General features: G+C 44.4%; 1 protein-coding gene across 1 annotated transcript; it reads right to left on the bottom strand.

Annotated features, from left to right (window-relative positions):
- Window positions 1-131: 131 nt before the first annotated feature.
- On the bottom strand, window positions 132-26,810 carry ANGEL1 (angel homolog 1). Its single transcript, XM_047080305.1, has 10 exons — window positions 26,709-26,810; window positions 23,401-23,976; window positions 22,282-22,508; window positions 21,749-21,818; window positions 20,695-21,128; window positions 18,032-18,158; window positions 17,401-17,511; window positions 3,705-3,774; window positions 2,993-3,156; window positions 132-2,247 (listed from the first exon to the last, which is right to left on the bottom strand). The coding sequence occupies exons 1-10, from the start codon at window positions 26,770-26,772 to the stop codon at window positions 2,087-2,089; spliced, it is 2,004 nt and encodes a 667-aa protein (XP_046936261.1). The 5' UTR covers window positions 26,773-26,810; the 3' UTR covers window positions 132-2,086.

Here is a 26,810-nt window from a genome sequence, read left to right as displayed (position 1 = left end):
CTCCGGTTGAGATTCAGGACCTGAGAGCCCAGCCCAGGATGTCTCTTCCTCTTGGCCACCTCACTCTCCAGACCTTCTCCCCCATCCTCCCCTGCCCTTCAGGATCCTAACAAATGACCAACAGCAGGGGGGAAATGGTAAACCTTTATTTGGAAAAGAGCTTAAATGACCACTTAAAACCCCCACTTCAATTCCAAAACAGAAACAAATAAGAAAACAAGGAAAAGATAATATATAAAACTCCTGCCCTCTGCCATCTTGAGCCGTTTAAACCGCATTTCCTGGCAGAAGAGAACAGTGATAGGCCATAGTCCTGACAACCAATAGGGCACTGACTTAAGACCATCTCAGGAGGCACCCGGGGAGAGACAGAGTGAACGATGGGTGGGGTGTGGACAAGTGGGCCTGGGGCTCAGACAGGCACATGCCCAGTACCCAGGAAACAATGTTCAGAAATATACACGCACAGATAAATTCCCCAGTACCTAGGCACAGAAAGCTTATAACCATGAACACAGCAGCAGAATTCAAGCTGGGTCTTTGGCTTTCAAAAAAAAAAAAAAAAAAAAAAGGGAACCTCTGGCTAACTGTCCCTAACTCTAGCCACTCAGGTACCCCCTTCAGTCCCATTCTGAAGGCCAAGCAGGGCAACAGCAAGGCCAGTCTGCAAGGACCAGCAGCTACTCTGGGAGGACCAGCTGGCCCGGTAACACCTAGGCTGTACCCCAGCTATGAAAGATTAAGGCATGCAGTAACACAGGGGGGGCAGGGCAAGGCCATGAATGGGCCAGGGTAGCCCTGTGCTAGAGGGGCAACACTGGCAATGAGCAGCTGAGGTCTTGCCAGCAGGAACAAACCCTAAAACACTGCCACCTTGACTTCTTGGACAGGCTCTGCCCAAGGCCACCTTCTGCAGAGAGGGTTTGGCCTGAGCTGAATACCTGGCTTTTCTAGAACAAAATGGAAAGGAATGGGGGAGGGAAGGAGGTAAAAAGAGGTGGGAGGAAAGGAACAGAAAACTGCTTCTGAGGTATGCAGAGGAAGAGAACAAGTCCCTGAGGTCTTGGGTCCCAGCTGAGGCAGCTGCACAGCCTGCCTGCTCTTTCCCCTACCAGGACTCCCACCCTTGCCCCAGTTCCGCAGGGGGCAGAATCCAGCAAGACAAGAGTTTCTTGAAGGTTCTTTCTCATCCTTTTAAACCTCAAACTACTATTCCAGCCCACTGACTCCATACAGGGGTTCAAACTTTTGCCTTTCTCACAGCAGCCTGGGGAAAGGGACAAGCCCTAGAGAAAGCATGCCAGGCCTTTGGGGAGCTCTGGGTTGGAGGCTCGGAGGCAGCTGGGGCAGGCGGCACATCCCTGAATCCGCTGCTCCAGGCTGTGTGGCCCATTCTTTCCCAGAGCCCAGATGATGAGGATGCCCTGGTTGGCATGATGTGAATGCCTAATGAGACACACAAGATAAAAGGGGAGAAGGGTCCATGCTCCTGCTGCTGCCTGGCAACACACAGCAGCCAGGTCATGCTCTCGACCTGCCCCTAGGCTGACAGCCCCCGTGTGGAAAGTGGGCTGATCAGAGGCAGGCACGCTGTACAGAGCAGTCCCACCCCGAGAGGACACACATGCACACTACGCACATCTCACATGTGTACGGGCCTGGCAAGAGGGCTGGGCCCAGAGGTCAGGAAGGCAGGAAGAACACTGGGTTCGAAGATACCATCAAGAAACGGCCTGAAAGCAAATAACCAATGAGATCAATAGCTCCCGCAACCCTGGTAATTAAAAATCAAGGGGGAGCACTGGATACATGGAAGGAAGGGGGATCTCCCCTTCGGCCTCTCCCAGGGCCACTGAGTATGTGGCACAGGATTAGGAAGAGGTTGGGGTGGGCAGGGACCACAGGCAGAGAACGTGGACAGGCCTGGAGAAAATCTAACCATAGGAAAAAGGTAACAGGGTAGGGGAAGGGAGGGGAGGGGACGGAAGTTTCTTGGATCTAAGTTTCCAAAAGCATGGGGTATTTCCACAGTCTCTGATCCAGTGAACTCTTCCGGAAGAGAAGCTCTCTTCCCCTGGGAGCCCCGTCATGGGGCGATGACTTGCATCCCAAAGCTGGCCAGCAGGCAGAGGTGGTCTGAAGAGCAGAAGGGGTTGGGTAAGCCGTTGGCAGCCCAGAGAATCTCTTCAGAGAGGAGGGAGAGACGGCCCAGAAGTTTGAGAGTCCCATCTTGACACAGCCTGCGATCTGGGGCACAAAGCAGAAGCCAGTGGAGAAAGCAGCCACGGGTCACTGCATGGGGGTGGCTGGGGCCTGTGGGAGCTACACAGGGAGGCTGCATCCCCTTGATGCCTCACCCTCCCTCACTTCCCCTGCTGCCTGTGGCTGAGGCCTCACTTTCTCAGATACTCTGTGATACATCAATGAATTAAACAAGGTGGGTTCAGGGAAACTGCGGCAAATGGAGAATGTATGCCCAGGCTCAGCATTTACCAAATCTTCAGATTTTCCAAGAAAAGTTGGAAATCCAGATTTTCTACATAAAATCTGATTTTTCAACATAGGCAACCAATTCCAACATTTAAAAGACTTGCTTTAAATAAGATAGGCATGGGGCTGACAGACTGCTACACTGTCTGCTGGTTATCAGGGGAAGAAACAAGAAATAGGATCTCTAACTTAACCAAGCCCCTCACTAAATGGCTGCCTTGTCCAAAATCCACTTAACTTCCTGGTGCTCTATTTTTACCTCTTAAATAGAGGTGGGGCTGGTCTGCCCACCTCTCTCTAATGCTGCAAAAAGAAAATGCAGGCAAATGGTCTAAGGGAATTATGATAAGGACGACCAGTGCCAGGTTAGGTATGAAATCTGCTACTTTGCGAGTCAGGTCCCAGTAGCCCAAGCCATGTGACCAAATGCCTGACCTACTATCAGCTGTTCCCAGGGACTTCTGAGGGTGGCTTCTATGAACCCAGGACCCACCAGGCTTACCAGTTCTGTTCCTATTCTCACAGGACTCAGCTGAGAAGAAGATGTAATCCACTGTTGTTCCAAGACCCAAGGGCATTGTGGTGACCTCTGGGCGGCCATGCTGGGGCAGGAAATGAGTATATACCGAGGTCAGGTGAAGACAGTGCTGGATGGTACCTACAGTCCTACAGGGATGAAGGAGAAGATGTCGGTCAACAAACAATGAACGTTTCTCAAAGTCACTTTCTCTGTGGGTTTTATAAAGTTTTTTAAGGGACGATCCCAAATAACTCCATCTCAGCAAATTACTTCCCATGCTAATAAGAGGCAGATGGTCTTAGCTAAAATTAGCCTAGAAACAGACACATTTATACTCAATCCCGCTGACTTTCCTCACCCCACCCCCCAACTCTCCTCTTACTACCTGGTAAAGTATGTATACCTAATGTGCCCCTGTCCGGGGAAGGGGGGTGGTAGGGGGCGGGGGGAGAGCAGCAAATTTTTCTGTGAAGCCTTACTCCCTCAGGAAAAGTGCATGGGCTCTTTGTCTGCAAGAACTTAAGTGAGTCACCTCTGGCCTCTGCACACCAGCGCCTCCAAAGCTTAGCACATCTTAGGAAAAGAGAGAGCTCAGCAAAAAGTGTCCCCCTCAATCAGCCTCAGGAGAGCCAATGAGAATCTCATACACTCAGGGGCTAATAAGCAAGCTGAGGGGAATTGGAAGGAAGATCACCTGGGCAAGACAGGCTCAGGCTCCAATGTGTCTTCCTCAAGGACAGACTCAGCCCAGCCGGCAGGTCGCTCTGTAGAAGACCAGAGAAAAAAGGTTTTATTCTTCACATACAGTTAAGAAGGGTCAGAACCTTGCACCCTGAAATCTTTCTCAGATCCTTGACCGGACTCCAAAAGGGAAAAGGAGAAATAGAAGGTGATGGGAGAAAGTAACAATGGACCAAAGTCAAGAACCACAGGAAGGCAGACAGAGGCCTTGAACACAGACATTTCTTCCTTGGCTCAGCACCTCTTCAAATAATTTATTTCAATTTATTCTTTAGAATAGGTAATAGAGTAACATGGTATAAAAATCAAAATGTAGAGAAAAATATCAGTGAAAAGTTTCCCTCCCACTCTGGGACTCCTGCCAATCTCCCTCTCGAGAAGCAATCAATGTTACCAAATTCCTGGTATATTCCTTCAGAGATTTTCTATCACACACCATCTGTTATGTGTATATACACGTATGTGCTCATACACATATGTGCACATACCATATAACATGTATGTATAAACTCTTAAATACACATAAATCTGTACACACACATAAAGAAAAAAAATACATATCCAACATCAGTTAAGAAAGAGGGGATATTATTACAGAGCCTACTGACATTAATAGGTGTTATAGACGGAATGTTTGTATCTCCCCAAAGTATGTTGCAGTCCTAATCCCCAATGAGATGGTATTTGGAAGTGGGCCTTTTGGAGGTAATTAGGTCATGAGGGTGGAGCCCTCATGCATGGAACTAATGCTCCTATAAAAGGAATCCCACAGAGTTCCCTCACCTGCTTTCCACCATGTAAGGACACAAGAAGTCAGCACTCAGCAACCCAGAAGAGGGCCCTCACCAGAACTAGACCATGCTGGCACCCTGATCTTGTACTTGGAGCCTTCAGAATTGTGAGAAATAAATTTCTATTGTTTATAAACCATCCAGGCTGTGGTATTTTGTTATAATAGCCCAAACTGATTAAGACAAAAGGATACAAGGATCAATAAAACTGACAAACCCTTAGCTAGAATGACCAAGAAAAAAAAGACTCATTACAAAAACCAGGAATGAAAGAAGAGCCACTGCTACCAATCTTATAGAAATCTTTAAATCATGAGAATACTGTAAACAACTGCTTATAACCAACAAATGAGAAAACTCAGATGAAATGGACAAATTTCTAAAAAGACACAAACTATGTAAACTGATTCAAGAAAAAATAGAAAATCTGAATAGCCTGTAAGGAAAGAAATTGAATTAGTAATTTTAAAACTTCCCACGAAGAAAAGTCTAGGACTAGATGACTTCGCTAATGAATTCTGCCAAACATTTAAAGAAGTAATACAAATCCTTCACAAACACTTGCAAAAAACAAGATGGGATACTTCCCAACTGATGCTATAAGGTGTTACTCAGTTAATCAAAATTAGACAAAGACATCACAAAGAAAACTACAGAATATCCCCTGTGAATGTACATGCAAAATTCCTCAATGACTGTGATACTGTGATTTATAAGAAATATTTATTCGGCCTCATCCACAGTTCCTGGCGCATGGCTCCCCAAACCCTTAGAATAAATATCCTGAGATGAGCGTGATAAAGGTGTCTTTTGTTATATTATGAGGTGACTTTTGGAAAGCACTGGAAGATGGGAGCTGGTTACCAGAAAAACCAACCTGTTATTAGAGGGTTGGAACTCTCTGTCCCAATTCCCTGAACCTCTGGGAACTCTCTGTCCCAATTCCCTGAAGGGAGCGGGGCTGGAGTTTGAATCACCAATGGCCAATGATCTAATCAACCCTGCCTACATAATAAAGTTTGTCAGAGAGCTTCCAGGCTGGTGAATACCATGGAGATTTGGAGAGAATGGCATGCCTAGAGAGGGCATGGAAGCTTCCCAAATACCTTGCCCTATGCATCTCTTCCATCTGGCTGGCTGTTCCTGACTTTTATCCTTTTATAATAAACCGGTAATCTAGTGAGTAGAATGTTTCTCTGAGTTCTGTGAGCCATTACAGCAAATTAATTAAAGCCGAGGAAGGAGAGGGTCATGGAAACCTCTGATTTATAATAGTCAGTTGGTCAGCAAGTACAGGTAACATCCTGGACGTATGACTGGCATCTGAAGTCCATGGAGGGGGTTGTTGGAACCTATAGTTTGTCAGAAACACAGGCTGGGCTTGTGACTGGTGTCTGAAGTTGGGGAAGGGGGCAGTCTTCCAGGACTGAGCCTTTATTTAACCTGTGGAATCTGATGCTCTCTGGGCAGATGGTGTCAGAATAGAATTGAATTGTTGATGTGGGAGGAAACTCCCATCTTCCCAACGTTGGAAATTAAGTTTCAGAGCACCAAAAGAACATTATATTAACAAACCAAATCCAGCAAAATATAAAAATGATTACATACTATGACCAGTTACAATTTATCTTAGGAATGTAAAGTTGGTTTAACATCTGAAAATCAATTAATGTAATACATCATATTAATAGAATACTGAAGGACAAAAACCACATTTCCATCTGAGCACACACAGAAAAAAACATTTGGCAAAATTCAACACCCTTTATGAAAAAAAAAAAAACCACACATAAAAAACTAGGCACAGAAGAGAACATCTCCAACTAGATAAAGGGAACCCACAAAAACTCCAGGGCTCACATCACACTTAATGGTGAAAGATTGAAAGCTCTACCTCTACGGTCAGGAACAGGACAAGGATGTCCACTTTCACCACTCAACATTAACGAGGCCTAGCCAGGGCAATCATGGGAAAGAAGAAATAAAAGGCATCCAGATTAAAATGGAAGCAGTAATGCTGTTTCTGTGTGCACGATGACTTAATCTTATACACAGGAAATACTCAGAAATCCACTAAAAAACTATTCGAATAAATGAGTTCTCAAGACTGCAACATACAAGCTCAATATACAAAAATTGCACTTCTATACATTAGCAGTAAAAATCCAAAAATGAAATAAAGAAAACATTTCTATTTATTTACAATATCAAAATGAATATGATAGATAGTACTAAATTTCACAAAAGTGTTAAGACTTACACACTGGAAACTACAAAACATGGGAAGGAATGAAAGATCTAAATAAATGGAAAGACATTCATATTCACTGGTCATCAGACATTATTTAAATGCCATACTTCCCAAACTAACCTACAGATTTGTAGAAATCTATCAAAATCCCAGCTAGCTTCTGTGCAAAAATTGACATACCTACCCTAAAATTCATATAGAAATGAAAAGGACCCAGAATAGACAAAATAATCTGGAAGATGACAAAGTTATAGGATGTACACTTCCCTATTTCAAACTTATACAAAGCCAAAATCATCAAGACAGTGTGGTAGTGGCATAAGGATAGACATAGATGAATGGAATAGAATGGAGTGTCCAGACACCCATATGGCCATGTTCAATTAATTTTTCACAAGGGGAAGAAGAGTGGAAAATGACAGCTCACAGATATAGGGGTTCCTTTCACGAGTGATGAAAATGTTCTACAATTAGACTGTCAAGATGGTCACACAATTCTGAATAAAGCCACTGAGTTATACACCTTAAATGGGTAGATTTTACGGTATATGAATTTCAATACAACAAAGCTGTAAAAAGGGTATTAAATAAATCTTACTCTAAGTTTATTTTTGAGAGAGTGCGTGCACGCACAAGCAAGGGAGGGGCCGAGAGATAGGGAGAGAGAGAATCCCAAGCAGGCTCTGCACTGACAAACAGCGAGATCATGACCTGAGCTGAAATCAAGAGTCGTACACTTAACCAACTGAGCCACCCAGACACCCCTATTTTCTAATTCTGTTGGCTGGAATCTCTGAACACAGTTGAATAATGACAGTGACCATCCTTGTCTTACTCCTGACTCTGACAGGGATGCTACTACAGTTGTCTTCTTTTAAGCAAGACGCTGATTTTTGGAGCTGAGATAAATGCTGTGGTTTGGTTTTGGTATCGTTTTTAATTTTCAGGCCTGCAGTGGCTCCATTCCCTCCTCCCGCTCCTGACCTCTGCGGTGCAGGCTGCCGCCACACACTCCGACTGACCAAGATTATTTTAATAGTGTAAGAGATTACAGGCATACCTCAAAGATATTATAGGCATACCTCAAAGATATGGCGGGTTCAGTTCCAGACCACCACAATAGAGTGCAAATAAAAGTTATGTTTATACTGTACTGTATTTTAAATGTGCAACAGCATTATGTCTGAAAAAACCAATGTACATACCTTAATTAAAAAATATTCTATTGCTAAAAACTGCTAATGATCACATGAGCTTTCAGCAAGTCATAATCTTCTTGCTGGTGGAGGGTCTTGCCTCAATGTCAATGGCTAATGACTGATCAGGGTGGTGGCTACAAACGATTTCTCTGTAGCATGCGATGCTGTTTGATAGAACTTGTTCCCACAGAACTTCTTTCAACACTGGAGTCAACACTCTCACACCCTCCTGCTGCTTTATCAACTAAGTTCAAGGAATATTCTAAATCTTGTGATGTCAACAATCTTCACAGCATCTTCACCAGGAGTAGATTCCATCTCAAGAAACCACTTTCTTTGCTCATCCATAAGAAGCAACTCCTCATAAGTTAAAGTTTGATCATGAGATTGCAGCAATTCAGTCCTATCTTCAAGCTCCACTTCTTTTTTTAATTTTTCTTAATGTTTATTTACTTACTTTTGAGAGAGAGAGCAAGAGAGAGCAAGAGAGAGCACGAGCACAAGATGGGGAGGGACACAGAGAAAGGAGACACAGAATCCAAAGCAGGCTCCACGCTCTGAGCTGTTAGCACAGAGCCCGATGCGGGGTTTGAACTCACAAACCGTGAGATCATGACCTGAGCTGAAGTCAAACACTTAACCGGCTGAGCCACCCAGGCGCCCCTTCAGGGTCCACTTCTTTCTAATTCTAGTTTTCCTGCTGTTTCCACCCCATCTGTAGTGACTTCCTCCACTGAAGTCTCAAACCCCTCAAAATCGTCCCTGAGGGCTGGAATCAACTTCCAAGCTCTGTTAATTAATGTTAGTATTCTGACCTCTTCTAATGAATCACAAATGTTCTTAGTGTAAAGGAATCCTTTCTAAAAGGTTTCAGTTTACTTGGCCCAGATCCATCAGAGGAATCACTAGCTATGGCAGCTACAGTTTTACAAAGTATATTTCTTCAATAATAAAACTTGAAAGCTGAAATCATTCCTTGATCTATAAGCTTCACAATGGATCCTGTGTTGGCAGGCACGAAAACAACATTAATCTTGCTGTGCAGTTCCATCAGAGTCTTGGGTGACCACGTGCATTGTCAGTGAGCAGTAATATTTTGAAAAGAATCATTTTTTCTGAGCAGTAGCTCTCAACAGTGGGCTTAAAATATTTAGTGCATCACATTGTAAACAGATGTGCTGTCATCCAGGCTTTGTTGTGCCACTTATAGAGCACAGGCAGAGTTGATTTAGCATAATTCTTAAGGGTTCTAGGATTTTTGGACTGGTAAACGAGCACTGGCTTTAACTTAAAGTCACCAGCTGTGTTAGCCCCTAATAAGGCAGTCTGTTCTTTGAAGATTTGAAGCCAGGCAGTGATTTCTCCTCTCTAGCTATGAAAGTTCCAGATGGCATCTTCTTCCAATAGAAGGCTGTTTTGTCTACATTGAAAATCTGTTAACTGTAGCCACCTCATTAACTATCTTAGCTGGATCTTCTCGAGAACTGCAGGCTTCATCTTGCACTTTCATGTGATGGAGACGGCTTCTTTCCTTAAACCTCAAGAACCAACCCCTGCTAGCTTCAAACTCTGCTTTTGTTATTTTCCTCACCACTCAACCTTCACAGAATTGGAGAAAGTTAGGGCCTTCCTCTGGACTAGGCTTTGGCTTAAGGAAATGTGGCCAGGTTGATTTTCTATCCAGACCATTAATACTTTTTTTCATCTGTATCAGTAGGAAGGCTGCTGTGCTTTCTTATCATTCACATGTTCCCTGGAGTAGCACTTTTTCATTTCCTTCAAGGACTTTTCCTTAGCATTCACAACTTGGCTAACTATTTGAGGCAAGATGCCTAGCTTTTGCCTGTCTCAGCTTTTAACATGCCTTCCTCACTAAGTTTAATCATTTCTAGCTTTTGATTTAGTAAGAGACATATGATTCTTCCTTTCACTTGAGCATTTAAAGGCCATTGTAGGGTTACTAACTGGCCTAACTTCACTATTGTTGTGTCTCAGGGAACAGGGAGGCCTAAGGAGAGGGAGAAGGACAGGGAAATGGCTGGTCAGTAGAGCAGTCAGAACACACAAAACATTTATCAATTAAGTTTGGCATCTTATATGGGAGTGGTTCTTGACCCTCCAAAACAACTCCAATAATAACATCAAAGATCATTGATCACAGATTACCGTAACAAATATAGTAATAATGAAAAAGCTTGAAATACTGCAGAAACTATCAAAATGTGACACAGACACAAAGTGAGCAAATGGGTGTTGGAAAAATGGTGCTGATAGACTTGCTCATTTCAAGTTTGTCACAAACCTTCAAATTGTAAAAAGAACACAATGTCTGCAAAAGAGCAATAGTGAAGCTCTTTAAAGTGAAGCACAATAAAACAAAGTATGCCTGTATCTAGTTTTTCCTTAATTTTAGGGCAGGGGGGGTGGTCTTTTAAAAAGAATTTAGAATAGGGGTGCCTGGGTGGCTCAGTCGGTTGAGTCCAACTTAGGCTCAGGTCATGACCTTGCAGTTCATGAGTTCGAGTCCCGTGTTGGGCTGCTGTCAGCACAGAGCCCACTTTAGATCCTTTGTCCCCCTCTCTCTCTGCCCCTCCCCTGCTCTCTCTCTCTCAAAAATAAACATAAAGGGGCGCCTGGGTGGCTCAGTCGGTTAAGCGTCCGACTTCGGCTCAGGTCATGATCTCGCGGTCTGTGAGTTCAAGCCCCGCGTCGGGCTCTGTGCTGACAGCTCAGAGCCTGGAGCCTGTTTCAGATTCTGTGTCTCCCTCTCTCTCTGGCCCTCCCCCATTCATGCTCTGTCTCTCTTTGTCTCAAAAATAAATAAACGTTAAAAAAAAAATTTTTTTTTTAAAAATAAACATAAAAAATAATTTAAAAATAATCTAGAATAGATGTTGAATTTTAACAGTCTCTTTGACATCTATAGGATGACACACATTTCATGTTTTAATAGATTTCATATATATTAGTATGTTATATTAATAGATTTCTCAATGTCAAATAATCTTTATATTTCTGATAAACTCCATCTGGTCACAGTATACTGCTCTTTCACTGCGCTGCTAGATTGTCTCGTGATCTATTTAAAATTTTTTGCATCAGTTTTCATAAGTGGAGAATATTAGCGTCTATGGTTGTGTGTAATGGTCAGGTGTCGGTGTCAAATACTTGTTGCCCCTTTCTTCCTCTGTGCACTGTAATAATTTAAATAATAACGATTTTACAAATTCTTTGAAGATTTGATAATATTCTATCAATCTGAGCCTAGTGTTTTCATGGGACTGCATCTCTGAGAATTTTATGTATTTCTTCCCTAGATTCTCTTTCTTCTCTGTAATCAGTTTTACTAAATTACATTTTCTCAAATTAATATATGCCTGTAAGTTTAAAAATTTTTTTTTTTCAACGTTTATTTATTTTTGCGACAGAGAGAGACAGAGCATGAACGGGGGAGGGGCAGAGAGAGAGGGAGACACAGAATCGGAAACAGGCTCCAGGCTCTGAGCCATCAGCCCAGAGCCCGACGCGGGGCTCGAACTCACGGACCGCGAGATCGTGACCTGGCTGAAGTCGGACGCTTAACCGACTGCGCCACCCAGGCGCCCCTATGCCTGTAAGTTTTAATTTCTTTTGCACTTAGCTGGGCCAAGAACCCCCTTGTAATCCTATTAATTTTTCTGCATCTGGATACCTTCACTTGCTCCTTTCCCTGCCCTTTGAAAATAGGTTAGCTAATGGACTCACCTAACTGACAGCTGATTTTTGCCCAAACAACTAACTCCTAGATTTTATTCCACTATTTTTGTTATCTAAATTGCTCCCATTTATCTTCTGCTCTCTTTGTTCTTTTTTCTCACTTCTTGAGTTGAATGTAATTTACATACTTTTTTCTTCTCTATTAATATAATTCTGTGATTCTAAATATTCTACAGAATTCTACGAACTTTCCATTGAACGCTGTTTTAGCCATACTCCACAAATATGGCACTTTTGTTATTATTATTTTCTAGATATTCTGCAATTTTTCTTAAATTTCACCTTTGATTCAAAAGTTGCTTGAAAATTTCCAAATCTCCAGATGATAATGTTTTGTTTTTAATTTCTATCTTTACTGAATGTGTGATCAGAGAAAGGCTGTACAACTTCTACTGTTTGAGATTTACTAAGGTTTTAATGATGGTCTTTTTTTTCTTTAAACGTTTATTCATTTTTGAAAGACAGAGAGACAGGGTGTGAGTGGGGGAGGGGCAGAGAGAAGGGGAGACACAGAATCTAAAGCAGGCTCCAGGCTCTGAGCTGTCAGCACAGAGCCCTGAACATGGGGCTCAAACTGACAGGCCGTGAGATCATGATCTGAGCCAAAGTTGGACGCTTAACTGACTGAGCCACCCAGGTGCCCCAATGGTGGTCTAATTCTTAAGAATTTTCCATGAATACTTAAAAAGATGTCTTTGCTCTACTTTCAATATTCAGAGTTTGATATGTACCAATCAGATATACCATAATACATGTACTGAAGACTTCCATATTCTTAAAAAAATTTTTTAATGTTTATTTATTTTTGAAGGAGAGAGAAACAGAGCATGAGCAGGCAAGGGGCAGAGAGAGAGGGAAACACAGAATCTGAAGTGGGCTCCAGGCTCTGAGTTGTTAGCACAGAGCCTGATGCGGGGCTTGAACTCACGAGCCATGAGATCATGACCTGAGCCAAAGCCGGACGCTTAACTGAGTCAGCCACCCAGGAGCCCCAAGACTTCCATATTCTTACCTTTTATCTAATTGTCCTGTTGTAGGCTGAGATTATTTAAAACCTTTTACCATTAGTTATTTTCTGACTATTGTTCCTTGTTAAAGTCTGCAGTTTCACTTTGTGATTGTTAATGTAATGTTATTCAGAGCATAAATATTCGTAACGCTAAGATCTTCATTTTGAGTCACATCTTTTACCATTACAACATACCAGAAAAATCTCAGTGACCATCAGGATACTAAAAATGGTTTCTCTCAACACCAGGCTCTGTCCATGCAGCACTGGGTACAAACAGCAGCGTTCTGGCAGTCACACAAGACTAGAGGCCTCTCCATGCCCCACTAGGCCATTTGACCACATGGGCCACAGCTGCCTCTACCTGAGCTGCAGTGGCTTCCTGACCCAGTCAGCAAAGTAGCAGCCAAACAAGTATGTTCTTCTGCAAGTACTTGGGAAAAAGATAAATTGTGTCCAGGCATGTGGAGAAGCGAGTGAAGAAGCTGGATTCAGAACTTCCCTGGTTAGAAAACTGATCAGACAGCCTTTGGTCTGTGGCCATCTGGTCAGTTTGTAAATAGTGGTTACATGGGGCGCCTGGGTGGCGCAGTCGGTTAAGCGTCCGACTTCAGCCAGGTCACGATCTCGCGGTCCGGGAGTTCGAGCCCCGCGTCGGGCTCTGGGCTGATGGCTCAGAGCCTGGAGCCTGTTTCCGGTTCTGTGTCTCCCTCTCTCTCTGCCCCTCCCCCATTCATGCTCTGTCTCTCTCTGTCCCAAAAATAAATAAACATTGGAAAAAAAAAAACTAAATAAAATATTAAAAAAAAATAATAAAATATTTCAAAACTGAATTTCAATACAATTAGTTCCTTTTCATCCAAATATTTTATACATTTAGAAATATATTCTGGGGGTGCCTGGGTGGCTCAGTCGGTTGAGCGTCCGACTTCAGCCAGGTCACGATCTCGCGGTCCGTGAGTTCAAGCCCCGCGTCAGGCTCTGGGCTGATGGCTCAGAGCCTGGAGCCTGTTTCCGGTTCTGTGTCTCCCTCTCTCTCTGCCCCTCCCCCATTCATGCTCTGTCTCTCTCTGTCCCAAAAATAAATAAACGTTGAAAAAAAAAAATTTTTTTTAAATAGTGGTTACAAAAATAATCTGTTAGCAATTATTTTTTCCTATAATGCACTTTATTGGGTACATGCTTTGTTCTTATCTATAAAAAGACCCGAAGGTCCAGAGTTCAATGGAAATGGGCAAGTGCTCACAAGAAAAAAAAACACAGTAACCCCTTTTCAGTGTCTTTAAGGCCATACTGGAAAGAAGAAATCATTAATAACTGAAAATGTTTACAAGCAGAGGACTTGAACTTTAGATTCCCTCTTTATGAATTATTCCCCCAAAAAGGGAGTTGGGGAGAGAACCACATGTTTTTATTACACAGCTTGGGCAACGTACAATGCTCCAGGGCAATGCAACGTCAGCCTACAGGAAGGTACCATAATTACCTAGCATTGCAGCTTCTTTTGCAACTCACGTGCTGCCCCTTGAAATCAGCATCACAGTCAAGTCAGCAAGTTTTGATGTGCACTAGTGGGTTGCATGACTCTAGTATTAGACTAGAAATATTATTTGTTAGCACATCTAATACATCTTCTTAAAAAAAGATCACATATTATCATCTCCTTATTGCACTTAAGTCTTTCTAGTCACGGTCTAAAAAAGGTGGTAGATTTTTAGATTTGGAGTCTTTAAAAGACATTCATCAGATAAACATTTTTCCAAAGAAGACATACAAATGGCCAACAAAAACATGAAGTAAAAAATACTTGCTTTAAGTATAGTATTATTTTGTTTTGTTTTAAATTTTGTTTGTTTATTTATTTAAGTAATCTCTACACCTGATATGGGGCTCGAACTCACAGCTCCGAGATCAGGAGTCACATGCTCCATGAACTGAGCCAGGGGAGACCTGTTTCATTTTTATTTTTTTTGTTTTTTTTGTTTTTTTTGTTTTTTTTTTTTTAATTTTTTTTTTCAACGTTTATTTATTTTTGGGACAGAGAGAGACAGAGCACGAGCAGGGGAGGGGCAGAGAGAGAGGGAGACACAGAATCGGAAACAGGCTCCAGGCTCTGAGCCATCAGCCCAGAGCCTGACGCGGGGCTCGAACTCATGGACCGCGAGATCGTGACCTGGCTGAAGTCGGACGCTTAACCGACTGCGCCACCCAGGCGCCCCTCATTTTTATTTTTAACGTTTATTTATTTTTGAGAGAGAGACAGAGTATGAGTGGGGGAGGGAAGACGGAGAGGGAGACACAGAATCTGAAGCAGACTCCAGGCTCCGAGCTGTCAGCACACAACTTGATGCAGAGCTCGAACTCACAAACCGCAAGATCATGACCTGAGCCGAAGTCGGATGCTTAACCAACTGAGCCACCCAGGACCCCCATTTTGTTTTTAATCATCTACTCGTAACCTGAAATGTGGTATCCTACTACTGTTTAACTTTAGGTTTTTGTAATTCTAAAACACTGGCACGTGGCACATGCTAGCTGCTTAATGCACGAGGGCCGTCAGTATTGTTTTCGCTAACGCTACAGTTAGAGAATTGATTTAGCTTTGCAATTAAAAAAAAAACTGAGCCACTGAAATGTTCATTACTCTGTGCAAAATGCCAATTCAAATTAAATTCCTACAAGAAAAAATAAATTCATTGCTTTATCACCAGTCCTTCTATAGTTTTTCCAGTCATCGCTTGGCTGTCTTAGGTTATTGTAGCCGTTCGGTCAAGAAACGCTTTTGGTTGAGTATGAAATTCTTGAGCCACACCTTCTTTCCTTGAAGCCTTGTTCTCCTGTCTTCTAGAGTTGAATGATAATGTTAAGAAGTCTGAAGCCAACCTGGTTATTTTTACCTTTAAGAGTAGCCCAATCTTTTTGGTTCAATTGCCCAAAGGATTCTTTTATCTCTGGCTTCCAATAACTTCACAAGGATGTCTTATTGTTGATTCTCCTATTTCATTTTTTACTGAAAATTGGTACATCCTCTCAGTTTGAAGATTCAAATCTTTTAATTTGGGGAAAATCTTCCTTGAATCATACCTTTATACATTTCTTATATGCCATTATACAGACTTTCTTGTGAACTTCAATTATGTGTATGCTGAGAATTTCCTTATCCTTCACTACTGTCATTTCTCTCCAGTCTCTTTTATCTTTTTACTTCTTTTTATTTTGCTTTTTCTTTCATGGCCTCTGTCTCTTGTTTTCAGCAGTATCTCTTCCTATTCCTTCTTATGCTACACCCAATTTTGTCTTCATTTTATGTGATTTTTAAAATTTTTTATTCTACTTCTTTCCTGAGTTCTGCAGCTTCTGTTTCATCTTCCGATGCCTTGCCATTTGCATGAACTTATTCTATAAAGGCAATTGTTTTTGTACTCTTATTTTATAAAGGCAATTGTTTCACTTTTTTATTCACGGAACAATGTTCATAATTTTTCACATGCTTCATGGCAACAATTTTTATCTCTGAGGTAAGCATTCTTTATCTGCCTTTTATTTTTCCGGTTCCTTCTGCTTTTCTTTCTTGCAGTATTCTAGCACAGATCTCATGCTGGCTCCTTTTAGGCAGCCCAGCTTTGAATAAGTCGAGGTTTTTCTATACCAGCTATCTGTATAGTTTCTCTAAGGGAAGAACTGTGTAGGCACTCCAAGGAAAAGGAATATTCCTGATGACACAGGGCCATATATGAATATATGAGTCCTTTTAATCTTGATTTCTCCCTCCAAAAGCGATATGCAGCTCTGTAAGTATCTCATCTCCCCCCTGCCACTCAAACTGCTTAATGCAAATAGGGCTTGATTCCTTGATCAGGCTTTTCTCCAGCGCCTCTTAAGACCAAAGCGGGTTCAGAAAATCTCCTGTCACAACCTGTGCAACTTATTCTTGCTTATGAAACAAGGGATTTTAGTTTTGTGGCTTAAGGTACACTCCTCACCTTGGAGAAATGCACTGTGCTGATTCCTTGTGAGATGCATACAGTCCCCAGATAAGTCCCTCCACACTCCCTCCAGCACCCCTGCACGATCTCCAGTGCTTTCTGCAGCTATTCCACCTGTGCTGTGATCCATGGTTTCAAATACCTTCAAAACTTCTTTCTCAACGATAGAGTTTATATTGCTTTTTTCCATTCTCCTTGTTGCTTTGGAATGTTTCAGAGACGAGAAGAGGAGAATGTCAAGTATACTCTGCCATATTTGATCTGGAAGTTCTCAGTAGGAGTAACTTTTTATTACAAGCAGGACTACTGTCACCTTATGATTCTGAAAGCCCTGTCATGTGTACCTTCCCTCCTCTATGCCGAACACATGCTAGTTATTAGCAACTTAAGCCTAAAAAGGTTACATGGCTCATTTAAGGTCTCAAAGATGACTGGAACTCAGGTCTCTTGATTCTTGGCCTATGTTCTCACTGCACTGCACACCCATACGTGCATATGGCCAAAGAACTCCATGGACCTTCCTTCTAAGCATGTTTATCACCACAAGCTTACCTCTAACAATTACACTTACAAAAAGACTAAGGAACCACATAACTGACAAATATCAGGGGTGAAGAGGAAAGAAGACCAAGAAAACAAGCTTAGTTCCTACATCACCTGGCTTAGTATCTGTCACTCCTTCCATAAGAACCAGTCCCACTGGTCGCTGACAGGCGACATCACAGAAACGGAATCGCAGCAGGAAGTCTCGGCTATACTGTAGTCTCTCTGTAAACCAGGAAAAGCCATACAGTGAGAGAAAGGAAGACAAGCCACATGCTGAAACCTCCTTAATACCAAGAAGCTTCCAGTGTAGGGACACAGGGGAAGCCTGGCTCTGAAGACAAGCTGAATCTCCAACAGATAGGATTTAAAGTTGTCCATTTCACTGGGAGATCATGAGGACAGTGAGAAAAACAAAGGAATTTGCTAACAGAATTGAAGGAATTACATTTTCTCTTGTCACTGAAATACTAGCTTTCTTCCAAAATGGGCACAGAGGCACAGCCAACCAAGAATGGGGTCCATGGGGGTACCTGGATGGCTCCGTTGGTTAAGCCTCCAACTCTTGATCTCAGCTCAGGTCATGATCTCAGGGTTTGTGGGTTCAAGCCCTGTGTCAGGCTCTGCACTGACAGTGCAGAACCTGCTTGGGATGCTGTCTCTCCCTCTCTCTGCCCCTCCCCTGCTTGCTCTCTCTCGGTCTCTCTCAAAATAAATAAATTTAAAAAATGTGGTACATGCTCACCTGATCTCTTGGGGTGACAGAAAGTGATATACTGACAGCAATCAGTAATACCCAGGGAGCTGGGCCATAGTGGGGCTTGTAGCTTCCTCTGGTAAAGCTGATGGGAGAAGTCTTCCTGTCCAGATACCTATAAGGAAAGAGCAGGTGGGAATGAGGACACCAAGATGGAAAAAGAAAATAGCCCATGATTTGGGACATGCAGACAAACACACGCACACACACAATCACGCACTATATACATAATATAAGCAAAACATGTAAGTCTCTGGGTAAGGTTAAAAATAAGGAGCTAATTAAAACCTTATTTATTTATTTATTTATTTATTTATTTAGAGAGCACGCCTGTGCGCAGGCAGGGGAGGGGCAGAGAAAGAGAGAAAGAGAGAGAGAGAGAGAGAGAGAGAGAGAGAGAGAGAGAGAGAATCCCAAGCAGGCTCTGTGCTACTGGCACAGAGCCCAGTGCGGGGCTTGATCTCACAAACTGTGAGATGATGACCTGAGCTGAAATCAAGAGTCGGATGCTTAACTGACTGAGTCACCCAGGTGCCCCGTTTTATTTATTTGTTTGTTTGTTTTGAGGGAGAGAGGGTAAAACCCTTTTTGTTTTTTTAACTAGAAACACTGAATTGTCCATGAGGCAGAAATAAGGGGTAAGAGAATGAGGTATGTGCGTGAAAGAGAATAGAACGTGTATGAACATATAGTCTCCTAAATTTCACCTCAGAAAAATCTACCTGAGTCTCCATGGAGAATATCAACTTTCAGGGGCTTTAATCTGCAGTGGGAAAAGGTTTATCCTTATCTTTGGATCTTCTGGATCAAGGTCTAGCATCTTAAGCCTATCATGAGGAAACCACAGGGTCAAACCAAATGGGAAATGCACCAAAGCACTTTACCGTATCTATGTCACCATCCTCGGTCAAAGCCAATGAGCAGCCTGGGAACGGACAGAACGCAGTAGGGAAACACATTCCGCAACATCAGTCATCTGCATATCTCCAACGTGTGTAGCAAAATTCCCTTTATTTCATTTGACAACAACAAATATTTGAATGCCAAGTATGTGCAAGACACTAGCTAAGTGGGGAGGCAAGAGCAGTGATAGAAACAATCTCTCTGGCCTTGAAGGACATAAATTTTCAATATGCCACCTCAAGTAAAACAGACCTGGAATCTAATGGCCACTTTCTGTGTGACTTTGGGCAAGTCAGTTAACTCCCTTGGGTTCAATATCCTCTACTATAAAATGGGACAGTAATACCACATACAATTAATGATCTTGATAATAATAACTGATTGTTAACCGCTTCCTTTGAAGCAGGAACTGGAAAATACTTTACTGTGCATTATTGTATTTGATCCATCAAACAACAACAAAAAACCCCTCTGAAGTAGCTCCCATTGTTTCCCTAGCATATGGATGAGGTGCATGGGGCTTAAGGAAGTTAAGTAACTTGCACAGGGTAGCAGAGCAGGGTCTGGAACTCAGGACTGACTGGCTTCAAAACGAGTGCTCTTAATCACTATGCCTAATGGTGACAGTCACATGGTAGGCACTTAAATTATTTTTCCCATTCTCTTGAGCTCCTAGACCATGGCAGCTTTCCAGCAGGATAAGGCCTTTCTCTGCATACATGAGAACCAGGATATTGCTAGCACTTGAGTAACCTCATTAAAATAAAAGTCCAAAGTGCTTAATAACAATTCAGCCATTTTTGTGCCCTGCCAAAAGTTAAGCAATAAGATGGACAGCAAGGACAAGACAGAGGACCAGGGAGATTAAGGGACATATAAAGAAATCAGTACAAGCTGAAGGTCTACCAGCAAGGCTAAATACACATGATAAAACTGTAAGATACCTATGCTACCAACATTCAGCATTTAAAAGGAATAAGATAGATCCATATATACGTTGCTGAGTGAAAAAAAACAAACTACAAAACGAAACATAGAGTACACACATACACACAATAGATCAAATATCAGCAGTTAGAAGCAATCACAGCATAGCACTGGTGGGGCAAGAGCTCTAGGGCTTGCAGATCCTGGTTACAGATCCTGGCTCCACCACTACCTACCTGCATAATCTAGAGCCATCAACTGCCTAACTTCTCTACGCCTTAGTTTCCTCACTTAAAAAATGTTAAGCGATGACAGAAATTGTGAAAGTTGAGTGAGTTAATACATGTAAAGTGCTTAAAATAGCACCTGGAATCCAGTTAGTACCTAATAAGTGTAAACTATAATTACAATATCACAGGAACATAGATATCACCGTAAATACATACAGAATGTTCTGGAAGACAACCACCAAACTTCATACAGTTACTACTTCACTCTAAGGGGAAAGGTAAGGAACGTAGGTAATAAAGGTGGGTTTGGTCTTATTTTATGTTTGAATTCTTGCAAGGATGTACTTGTGTATTACATCTCAACTACAAATCAATGATAAAAATTGAAGGGATTTCAAGACGCCAAAGGCACCCAGGAATTTCTAACTTTCAGGTTTCAGAACAAAAACTATTCAACAGAACAAGAAAAAGCAGGAGGGAGCCAGAACGGGTATAACTGAGGTCCCTGCCACAGAAGCAGCACTAGTTGCCAACACCTGAATCTCTCCCTTGGCCATATTCCCACCCCCGAAGTGGTTTCCCCCATTTCACCTTCCAGGCTGGCATCCCATGGTACTGGAGCTCCCCATCCCTGATGAAGTTGTAGAGAGGTGAATCAGGAACAGAATTCAGGTCCCCACACAAGATGATGGGGCAATGGCTGCCATCTGACAACCTGGCCACTTTGTCCACTTCTGCCAAGAGAATGGCCATCTGGGCCAGCTTGACATCACCCCGGCGTGGGTTGTATAAGACATGGGTATTTGCCACACAGAGAGGGGCCACCGAGACTTGCCCCAGGCCTTCTGGGACTAGTGGCTGCAACAGCAACACTAAGCCCACGTTGTCCCGATTGAGGAGCTCCAAGCCAGGCCGAAAGTACTCCACAGGGCTGGCACAGAGCAGACGGAATCTCGTGGGCTTGTAGCAGACAGCACAGCCATCTGTCTTACATCCGGTCCTCCTCTTGTAGAAACAGGTAAAACCTGCAAGGAACACCCGGCCAAGGAGATGGGTCAGAGTCCTTGAAGCCTGAATCCCTCCAAGCAGTGGCAGTAGCCGAGGCGTGTATGCCTAAGGCACTGCTCCCGCTGCTCCATAAGGGGAGTTCCTGTCCTTGCCAACTCCTTGGTTCTGCAGAGGTTCCCTTACAGTGGTAAGCAGATGACTGAGTGGCTAAAGGGGAAGTAGGACAGAAGGGTATGAAGAGACAGAACTCGACAGGAAAAGCATGGATTCTAGAGTCAAACAAATTGGGAGTCTTAGCTGCACAACCTACTAGCTTTGTAGCATGGTGACCTTGAGCAAGTCACACAAATTTACAGAACCTCAGTTTCCTCACTGTAAAACAGGGATAACAATACTCAACCTCACAGGGTTGGTTACTTCAAGGATTAAAGGCAATTCATGTCAATTAATTAATTCAAGGCAATTAATGCCAGAATTGCTTTAAAACTACAGAACTCTTTCTTTCTCACCCATACAAAGGAGGAGCTAGTGCACAGGTGAGAATGAGGATTTACTGAAGCAAAAGAAAAAGATGGTGCCTTCAGGAGAGAACAGACAGGGCCATAGGAAGCAAGACTGGTGAACACGCCAGCATTACCCATCATTCGCAGAGAAGGCTCCAGCTGCTCCCAGTAATGATCCTCCTGGACTTCCTGGAGACACAGGATCTGGAAAAGTGACAAGGAAACCAATCACTCCAGAGTACCAAGAGTGCTGGAGAGTGACTCCCACCCCAGGTGCAGGGACTGAGGGCAGGTGGAAAGCTGCTGTTGGTCTCAGGCAGGGTCACACTGAAGCTTCCCGCAGGGCCAACTCTTCCCATACAGCTACCCCCAGCAAGGAAAAGCCTAGACTTAAGCTGAGTAGACCCGAAGCATGTGCTGGGTTTTCCTGTTCCTTGAATCCCTCAAGTCTCCCTCCCTGCATAAAGGTGTTGGAAAGTGTGTACCCACGGAGTCTTCTGAACACCTGCCAAAAACTCATTTATTCCAGGCAAGAAGGCTCCAGCCCTAGGCAGAACTCTGACCCTATACACATATAAACTATAAACTCATTTTTTAAGAGCATTTGGGAAATAGCCCCAGGTCCAGAGCAAATACAAGATGGCACCTTCCCCCCTTCATCACTCACATCAGGGTCCCAGTGCTGGAATTCCTGCATGAGATTCGCAAAGCGATAGTTCCAATTGAGGATGTCTGGGTGGCAATGCAGGTAGAGCTCTGAGCTCTGCTGCATCAGGTCCTGGGCCAGGATGTTATAGGACATTAGAGTGAACTGGAACTGAGGGCCATCCCCCGCCTCCAGGCCCTGAGCATCTGGCTGAGTAGAGAAATCCTCCCATTCTCGCCACAAGATTTCTGCAAAGGGGTTGGGGAGAAGAAGTCCACAAGAAGTACATGTTATCCACAGGCCCCACCATCTCCACTCCTGACTCAGAGATACTGTGTCTGAAGTTCCTTTTTGTCATCTTTCCTGTCACCCATCCCTCTCTCCGGCTATTTGAGTAGTACTCTATGGACATTTCCAGACTAGACAGCAAGCTCCATAAAGCCAGAGACAATCTTGGCCTGTTCAGCGTGGATCCCCAGTACCTAGCATAGTACCTGGCACCTAGTACATGTTCAATAAATGAAGGCTGACAATTTCTCACTTCTGATAAATCCATGGGTCTCTGTGGAGGATCCCTCGGATCAATGTGTTTAATAGTCACCTGAGGTTAAAGACATTTCGAGAGTAATCTTAGCCTTGGGTGTTTTCTAACCTTTATACTTGAAAAAGCCTGTGGAGCTGTAAACCACATGTTCCCCATCTCCCCTAGAGCATGGAGATGCAAGTGGGCTCAACCCACTTGAGCCACAGAACTCATTCTTCAAATTTTAATGGAAGCCAAATATGTAGGTAAAACTAGAAGATAAAATTCTGGTTGAGGCAGAGTACAGGCCCTGAGATCTCTCCACCACTACTCCTAGAAACAGCGTCATGGAGAATCAGAATCAGATGCAGTGCTTTCGCTTCTGCATCTAGCCATGTGACTTCAGGCATGTCCTGCTACCTCTCTGCATCATGGTTATTTCATCTGAAAGACCATGGGGCTGAATGAGACGATCTCTAAGGCCCCTCTAGATTTGACACTGTAAGATCAGAATGCAGAGAGAGAGCTCCCCACCAGAGTCTTTTCTTTAGCAATGGCTCTGCCCAGAGTGGAGACAAGCTGCTACCCTGGCTCACTCAGCCAGTTGTCAGACTCACCATGATATGGGATTTCCATCGGGGGAGGCTGCAACTGCCCCAGGCCCTCAAAAGGCCAGATGAGAGCCTCTTCCTGGGGCATAGGCTCAGGTGCTATGCTCCAGGCCACCACTGCAGGGTCCTCTTCCCACTGCTCTGCAGCCAGGGCACCCATTGGGAGGGCAGCACAGTCTGCATACTGGGGGCCGGTCTGCATGGGGACAGCCGTCCACACTGGGCCCTCGACCTCTGGCAGTGGCTCCTCTCCTAGCACCTCAGGGAAAGGCTCCTCCAGGTTCTCTGCTGCCCGTAGATCACTCAGCTGCCTGCTGGACCATTTGTCCTCTGACACAGCATCCTGTTCTCCAGGATTATCCATCAGAAGCGCCAGGCTGCTCTGGGCTAGTCCCTTATCTACAAGGGGACCCTCACTCAAAGTTGAGAGCACCTGGCTTGACCCTTCTTCTCGCCACTGCTGTAGCAGGCCCTCACACTCCTCCTGGTCGGGCCCCCGAGGGGCCATGGCAAAGCTGCCCTCTACCTGGGTGGACGAGCTCTTCGCCAGGAGGGCATTTTTTCGACATGTGAAGAAAGCATCTAAGAAGCAAGGCAAAATACCATGTTATAAGATGACAACATCACCCAACCCATACTCTTCTCCCAACTAGAATGTAAGTCCCATACAAGCAAGAATCATATCCACCTTGCTCATAGTTGTACCATCACTGAGCCTGCCCATTTTAATACCTGGAACACCTCATCATTAGCATGAGGTGCTTACTACGTGCTGGGTGCTATTCTAAGTGCTTCGTACATATTAACTAATATATATGGTAGGGATCTAAAAGTATTCACTGTATGAATGAAAGAACAGCTATCCCACATAATCTAGGACAAAGATGGTCACATGGAACCACATCCCTGTTATCTGGAGGTTAAGACTCCTATTAAACATCAGAACCAGAACTCTCTGGTTCTAAGGGCCATATTACATTGGAACCAGCACTTGACCCTGAATCAGAACCGTGGGTTACGACCTAGCAATGAAATTAACAAACCATGTGACCTTGGACAATGCCTCTGGTGAGATGAACTCATTCTTGCCTATAAAGTGGAGACAGGGGAAGTTTGAACTAGATAATCTCCAAGAGCCTTTCCAGTTTTATAAATCCTCTAACCTACAAATACATTCCAAAAGAAAAAGTCCTAAAGTAGACAAAAAGAGTGTCTCAAAATCTATACAATTTACTTCCTAGCAAAGGCCCTTGCTCTTTGTCTCAAAGCTATGTATTCTATTCATCAATCTTCACAAACTTCATTATCAGCTTTCCCATTCCATAACACACCAGAGGCTGTAAATCAGAAGACACCAACAACTGACAGCAAGAGACAGCTGTCATCTCTCTGCTACGGCAGCCACAAATGACAGCCAACAGGCAAGAAAGCAGGTGGGAAAACTCTAAAATTAGAGCCCCCAAACTCCAAGCACAGTATTTTGGTGCGAGCAAACACCCACACTCACTAAATCACTTATTTACAACACAGGACAAGTGACATGCACGACACTCACCCTCAATCACCAGAGATTCATTTTATCAGCTCTATTTTTTAAAAGGCAAGAAAAACTTCAAAATGGTTCAAATGTTGAAAGATACTATCTTATTTATAGTCTATGTTGATTTATGGCCCTCTAAACCAATGGTTTTCAACCAGAGGGTAATTTTGCCCTCAGGGGACATTTGATATTATCTGGAAACACAGTGGCTGTCACAACTGTGGGGATGCTACTGGCATCTAGAGGTCAGAGGAGAAGGATACTGCTGAACATCCTAGAGTGCAAAGGACAGCCCAGGCCCAAATGTCCATAATGCTGAGATTGGGAAACCCTGTTTTAAATCCACGGGCTGTGCTGCTGGCTTTAACCTCAGGGATTTGCTAATCCCCTGCCCCTGGAAACATCCTCTGCATACCAGATGGAAGAGTTTCTCTTGTTTACAAGTGTGAAAGTATTCGTTTTCAAATTTAGCAGATTTTTGGTGGTGGTGGCGCGGCGTCCGTTGGTTTTTCAACAGAATCGTTTTATAAGGGAGGGAGGAAGGGAATGGGAAGCATAGAAAGAAAACCTTCTGTAGGAACCAATACACAAAGTTGAAAGAAGTGGCACTACTTCTATGGGGGAGGGAGGGAGGGAGTGGCCCCTCCTGTGATCTCTCTAAACTCTGACTACTGGTCTATAAACCTGTGGACAAGTATATGTCACTAAGGCTGTCACGGGACATCGGAAGGGCTCCAGAAATAGCAGCACCGTGGGTAAAGGAATCTGCTTTAATTCTCTTAAAACAATTACTTCCGCGGAGCTTCTCATTCCTCAGAAGTACGGACACACAAATACTGCTTAGTTGAGTGCCTACTATATTCTGGACAGTGTGCTAGCGCTAGAGCTACAGGGAGCGGGACAGACATGGCCCTGCCCTCCTGCGGCTTGCATTCATTCTAGCGACAGACACACACAAATAAATACCTGAGTGGCTATTTTACATACACACGTTGCGTAAAGTTCCGGAAACGACAAGCACAGAATGCAGCTGAACCGCTATGTCTAAGAAAGTAGTTCTTGGTCTGTCCCGCCCTCTAAATTGCCGGAGAACATTCTGGGAGTTCTGTGGGATCTGTCACAGGGACGGACGGTCTCCTAAGAGCCTCGGGAATTTCAAAGACCAGGAACGGGAGCGCGGGCAGATCACGGAAAAGTGACGGAATAACTCTCTTCTCTCTGGGCGCTGGCTCCACCGCACGGACTCTCTAAACCCAAACCCACGGGAGACCGCTTCAAATCTGGGGGTTAAGTGGTCTCCGGGTTGCGAGCACCGGGTTTTCAACCAGACACTCGGCTGGAGAGCGGAGAGGCGGCTGTGAAAGGTGAGTGTGGAGTAACCCAGGGGAAGGCAGGTGCGTTTGGGTCTTGGGCTCACACCCCCCGCCCCCAGGGAGTTCGGGCGTTCGCCTCGCCCCGAGTCGCCAACCCTCGCCGACCCCTCCCAGGGCCGTGCCTCGGCGGGCCCCTGCCCCTTCGCCGGCCTCTTCCCACGTTAACCGTGGCGCGACGCCACCAGGCCACAGGCGTGAGGGGGACCGCCCGCGAGGCTCGTCGGCCAGGCCCGGACCTCGTGGGGTCCAGGAGAGGCACCGGGGGCCGCCTCCCCACACCTCGGCCGGGGGGGAAAGTGGTCGTGACGCCCGACGCGCCGCACGCCGGCCCCAGGCCCCGCGGGGCCCTGCCGACGTGGGCCCGGGCCTGGCGCCCGCCTGCCAGGACGCGGGGCCGGTACCTGAGAGGGCACGGAAGAGGCGCGCGGCCGGCAGCAGCAGGTAACACAGGCACGACGCGATCATGGCCGGCCGCCGCGCTCGCGCTCGCGCCCGCGCCCGCG

The sequence above is a fragment of the Lynx rufus genome, unplaced genomic scaffold (genome assembly GCF_022079265.1).
Source record: "Lynx rufus isolate CCGP_SWC_20201006 ecotype Redwood Valley unplaced genomic scaffold, mLynRuf1.p SCAF_17, whole genome shotgun sequence".
Classification (NCBI taxonomy): Eukaryota; Metazoa; Chordata; class Mammalia; order Carnivora; family Felidae; genus Lynx; species Lynx rufus.
The sequence above is the reverse complement of the archived record's forward strand: the minus strand, read 5'-3'. Positions and strand labels throughout refer to the sequence as shown.